The 5,917-nt window shown below is 34.2% G+C and overlaps 1 protein-coding gene across 1 annotated transcript; it reads right to left on the reverse strand.

Moving 5' to 3' along the window:
* Nucleotides 1-1,707: 1,707 nt before the first annotated feature.
* Orc2 (origin recognition complex subunit 2) lies at nucleotides 1,708-4,329 on the reverse strand. Its single transcript, XM_014247875.3, has 4 exons — nucleotides 3,592-4,329; nucleotides 2,691-3,524; nucleotides 2,160-2,393; nucleotides 1,708-2,088 (listed from the first exon to the last, which is right to left on the reverse strand). Exons 1-4 carry the CDS (start codon nucleotides 4,169-4,171, stop codon nucleotides 1,883-1,885), a joined length of 1,854 nt encoding a protein of 617 aa, XP_014103350.3. The 5' UTR covers nucleotides 4,172-4,329; the 3' UTR covers nucleotides 1,708-1,882.
* Between the last annotated feature and the right edge of the window lie 1,588 nt (nucleotides 4,330-5,917).

A 5,917-nucleotide genomic window follows, 5' to 3' on the forward strand; every position in this document is an offset into this window, starting at 1 on the left:
TAAAGTTGCTGCATTCTCAACCACTGAGACATCAAGGTAGAAATGTGCAAATTCGCTTTGCGTAATTATACCCAAAATTTGCAGAAACAACAACACAGAAAGAAATGAATTGTAAAACTGTGAGGTATTTTCAAAAAAAAAATTTATATTGAGCGTATGTATGTGTATATGTAAGTAATTCAGCGTGCTGATGCTGCAACAGCAACAACAACAAGAAAAGAAGGTGGCAACAAAGCGAGTAAAAACAAAACAAAGTGAAACAAACATTAAAGTAAGCGTAAATTAAAAATTAATTATAGTTAAGCAATTAATTAAATTACTATAACAACAACAACAATACAATTATAATATAATTACAAATATAAAGTAAATTGAACACAGACACAAAAAAAAACAAATCTTAAGAGCATTGTTTGTTTATTTTCATCTATATTTCTCTCGGCGAGCGGGTTTGGGCGGCTTAAATGTTACCAAACAAAAATAACACGCAGTAAGACGAAACTAATTTTCCCCCGCGATCTTATTTCCACACTGAGACGTCGGCAACATAAATTGTTGCCTCTTTGTTTTCTTGCTGGTAAAAGGATAATACGAAGATTAAGTGGGTATTCCCGTTTAGAAATTTAACCCTTTAAGAATATGTCACTAAACAATTTTTTTTTGAAATTTCAATTATTTTCGGAGTTACAGCACATTTTGTGATGCGCCGACAAAATCGACTGGCAGCTCGGCGCGAGCTAGCGAACAATAGACGACGAGCAAACTCTGACTACCAGAAGCTCTGTCTCAAGGTCTTTTGTACTCGTTTTTGTTACTCGAGACTCGGCTAATCGTTTTAACTTATTTTTTTTAAATAAATTCATACTATACAAGTGAGTATAATACGCCACTGAATGGTTCCGGTGACGCGCGACTTGTCCTTAAACTTTAAATTCGTTTTTCTCTAAATTACTTTTTTAGAAACGAGAGAGCTTCTTTATACATTATAGTACTACCAGAGGATTTTTGGAACACATTTTTTTTATATTTTTAAAAAATTCCGAACGGCAAAAAAACGAAAATAACCAAACATATTATTCAAACAGCCGCCATTTTGTGAATTTTTTTTTCAAAATTCTTTTATAGTGCGTGCTATTACTACATCCTTCCTCTTTAAGCATCATTCAACAATTACCATTTCAGGTTACTGGGAGTCCTGATATCCTGCACACTAGGACACGCCATTTCTTCTTCAATCCCCAAATTTGCCGGCCTGGAATTCTTTGAAATATTGTACTCTTTAAATATCAATAAAAAAAACACATAAAAAATTTATAGTAAAAATATTTATGGTTTTTTTTTTACCGGGCCCGAAAAAGAGCCATTTAGGATTCTCCTTCTAAACCAGACCCTTAATACTTACATATACATACATGTTAAAATACTTCCGTGCTAACAATGCGATGAAATGGACATAGTCGCCTAAAATAATGTATGAAGCTTGCAAAATATACGCAGTACACTGCTACATACTTCTTTTAGGACAATAGCTAATCTCGTAATTTATTTTTGATGTGTGGAAAACGATCATTGGATCGGATATGAGAACGATTTTAGAGCTAAATTAAAAATTTATTTCACAATTGAAGTAATTCAAATTTAATTTAAAACAATTATTTTTTTCTTTGTAAATAACGTTAAATGATAAAAAAAAAAACTTTTTGCCAATAATTGTTATAAAAATTCAACGATACTTCTTATTTTATTAACAACTGTTTAACTTTCCCACTTATTTAACATTTTGCGACATAGGCAAAAATTAAATTATATTCAAGCGGTGTGGCTAAAAAAACAACTATAAATAATTTTTGACGCATTTAAATTGAGTAAGTTATTCGCATTTTTAGGACTTTTTCTCTTGCTCATCCAAAAATTGTTGCAGCAGCGCTTCATCAATGGGTATGCTCAACAATTCCGAGCCATCTATGTTGCGTTTCGATTTCACCAATTTGTGATCCAGAAATTCAGTGAGTTGCGCACGCAATGCCAAATCGGAACTAACAAGAAAAGCTTCACGACAACTCCAATACAAATCCTTGAACGACATGCCTGATTGAATTCATATTGAAAAATTTAATAATTATAAAAATGTAGAATTTAAAATCAAAGCGTGAACTTACCCTGAAAATTAGGATTGCCTTTGTTTTTAAGTTGATTCTTAACAATGATCATATAAATGCCACGTGTGTTTGTTGTAAGTGACGAGAAAACGCTACGCATAGATGAGAGCGCCAATTCGCCGGAGTTTTGTACCAATAGCGAATTTTCATAAGCAGTTTCATCACTGTACGGCAACATAGTGGTGCAATCCCACCAAGAAAAATTGAAATTACTTAGCCTAGTGTGATCCCATACTGATAAATGAAATGAAGATACAAATAAAAAATATTGATAACAAAATAATTAAATTTAAAAAAATATAAAATAAAAAGAAATAAATTAAATAAAAATAATAAAATAAAAAAAATACATATAAAAAAAATAAAAAAAAACAAAAATATATTTCAAAAATAAATTTAAAAAAAAATAAACAAAAACAATTTTTTTTTTAATTTTTACTAATATAATAATAAATGTAAAAAATATATATTTGATAAAAAACTTAAAAAATTATCCAAATTAAAATACAAAATTTAAACATATGTACTCACATAGTGGCGTGTTGATGTAATCAATGGACGCAAGCAGATGCAATTGCCGTAGACTAGCTAAACGTGCCAATATCGCTTGCGCCTTTCTGTTCCTCAGCATACTGCCGTCCAAATTATGCACTATTAAATATATATGTGCTTGCGGCGTATATGAAAGTTCTTCCTCAATCAAGTCAACCGCTTCGTGAAGATTTGACGGACTAACATTAGCGCCACCATCCAATAATTCACCAATAATGCTGTCCAAAATGTCCTTCAACGTTAAACTTGGAAAGAAACCGTTGACAACAAGCACCGATTGATCGGGGAGTACTTCACGATGAAAGGCTTGTAGTAGCTGGCGTTTTGAACCCAGCCCATAAAGTAGCAAACTGTAGCCTTCATGCAAGATACACAACCATTTCGGAAAATATGAACGATATTCCTCCATCATGGCGCTGATTGCCTCTTCGTGTTCGGGAGGTGGTTTCATTTCATTCAACAGGGTAAATAAACGATCTGCTGGTAATCGTGGATTTTTTAGACGATCCAGTGTATGATTGGAAGTGAGTATTTTGGTGCTGGCATGTGCTTGGAAATAACCATCACTCTCAGGTACATAGTCAACGGAAGATTTCTTAGCGCGCGCTGATTGACGTGAACGCGCCGCAGAAGGAGTTTTTGGTAACACTGGTACAACTATGGGCCGTCGCCCTTTATGTGGAGTTTTCGGTTCATCGTCGGCGGCATCGTCCTCATCACTACTGCTGGAACTGTCACTATCGCTGTCAGTTGGTACAAAATCGCTACCACTAGCCGAGAAGTCTGAATCAGAGTCCATAAGTTTGGCAATTTCTGCAATTAATGAAGAGTTTAGGAAAATATTAGTATACGTCAATTTATTTTATTTAGTTTGTATTACGATTTTTAACTCGATGCCGCACATGTGAAGGTGTTTTAGGTTCGACGATGGATTTTCGTCGTTTGGTGTCGGGTGTTTTTGCGTGCCGTTGTGATGTTGAGGAGCGTGATGTTTTAACAGATTTCGGTGTCTTTGGCGTTTTAGGTGTTTTTGGTGTATTTAAAGCCGCCAATGCCATGCCATTTCGTTTTTTTGGTGTATGAAAACCGTACATATTTTTGCCCGCTATATCCTCATTATCTTCTAGTAGCTGTATGTCGGCAATATCAGGACGTCCCGCTGCATTTGACGCACAATTTTCGGCATCATGTTCAGCAGCTTCGTCGTCAGCGGTCTCATCCTTTCGTGCGCTGCTCTTCTTGCTTTGGAGAATGTCTGTTAATATGTAGTCTACAGCATATTTCTTTTGTGGACTCGGTTTGCGTGCTGATCTTCTTAGTTGACGCCCTTTAAACGACTCAGTTTCTTCATCCGAGTCGTCCACTTCTACCATGACCACATCTTCGGTACTACTTAAACTGGAACTTGAGCGCGTTCGTCCTACTTTTGAAACTCTACGTTTCGTTGGCGTAACACTCATGGTTAGTGTTTTACTATATTGCTAAAATTTCAGCTATAGTAATTCAAGTTATTTCATAAAAATCAAAGAAAAAACCTAAATTAATAACAAATAAGTTAAAGCGAGCAGATGTTTAAAATTGTTTTGCTTGGACAGCATTTTACGCGGGCAATCAACAATTTTCTTGGTATTGACAACACAGCTGACAAATTGTGCTTCTTCTTGTTTGAGGTTATTCATAAACCAAATAGGAATTTAGTATTTATTTTTTGTTCACCGATAGATACGGATTTTTTAAGTTCAACTAACATAACTTCATTATAAGAGGAAACCTTCAAATATATAGAGAATTTCATAGTTCAAAAAATATAGAGAGTTAAAAAATGAGATCTGTTTTCCAACTACCTTTCACGGGGACTTCTTATCCAACTAAATTATCTCTAAAGTTTTCTCTTATCATATTTTGTAACAGAATACGTTGTAAAATCAAATCGATGAAATCCGGCTAAGTGTATTGCCAGCTTCGACCTAGTAACCGTTTGTGAAAAACGCTTTCTATTAGAGTGTTAATCCTTACGGAGAAGATATCAAAGCGTTCATGATATATGCGCTCCATGGCATCCATTTAGTGGAGAAAAGCGCCGTTCTGTGAGAACCACTTCTGGTCTCTCTTAATATTATCCAATATCAATTCCAACAACCAAAATCTATATCGTTTATAACAAAATAAACGGCCCACCAATGTCACTTTCAAGAAAACCTACTCACGTCTATAAGAATATATTATACAACCCTTTACCTTTTATAATAATGCAGTTTAGACGTGAAACCTTATATTTTCAATATTTTTCTTTTTAAAATATTATATGCGGTCTGACCCCATAGAGTTTAAACAAAGAGTAATTTCCCCTCAAAATGTAAACAACAGTGTCACTAACCCCATCAAATGTAAACAAAGGTCAAGGGTTGTTGACTTGGCTAAAAATTAAAAAAGGGTCATTGATCCATTAAAAGTAAAGAAAAGTGTCATTGACCGCATAAAAGGTAACAAAAGGGGCGTATTGACCCCATAAAATGTAAACAAAGGTCCCTAAAAGCATGTACACTTTTTGTTTATTAATAAAATTTAAAGCTTCGACCTTTTTAAAAACGCTTTCGATGTTTCCTTAAAGGCGTATAGTTTAAGTTTTTAGTATATTATGTTTATAACAGAAGATAATCGTCTTCCCAATATGGCTTTCGAGAAAGCCCACTCACATCTAGCCGGTTCTATTATAGAACCCTTTACCTTAGATAAATATAATAGTTTAGACGTAAAACCTCCACTTTTTGGTAGCTTTCGTTTTAACAGATGAAGAAGATGAACAATTAAAGAAATCCTCTCACATTTTCCCCCACTCAACGATTTTTTAACAATTTCACGCAGCTTTCATCGTTCATCAAGTTAAACTAAATTTAAACGCGGATCATCTTTACCAACTTCGTTATATCCTCAATACGGTATATTAAGTTTGCCACAAAAGGGCGACCTTATAAAGTATGTTGTATATTTATATAAATGATCAGCATGAACAGTTTCTATCAATTTAGTCCATGTCCGTATGTCTGCCCATTATCACTATAGACGGAAACTAGTCTCTCAGTTTTTGAGATAGCGATCCGAAATTTTGCACAAGTGCTTTTTCCCCAAGAAGCTGGATATCGGACCACAATAACATATAGCTGTAATACAAACTAAAGATCAAGGTCAAGTTCTTGTAAAGAAAA

The sequence above is a fragment of the Bactrocera oleae genome, chromosome 2 (genome assembly GCF_042242935.1).
Source record: "Bactrocera oleae isolate idBacOlea1 chromosome 2, idBacOlea1, whole genome shotgun sequence".
Lineage (NCBI taxonomy): Eukaryota > Metazoa > Arthropoda > Insecta > Diptera > Tephritidae > Bactrocera > Bactrocera oleae.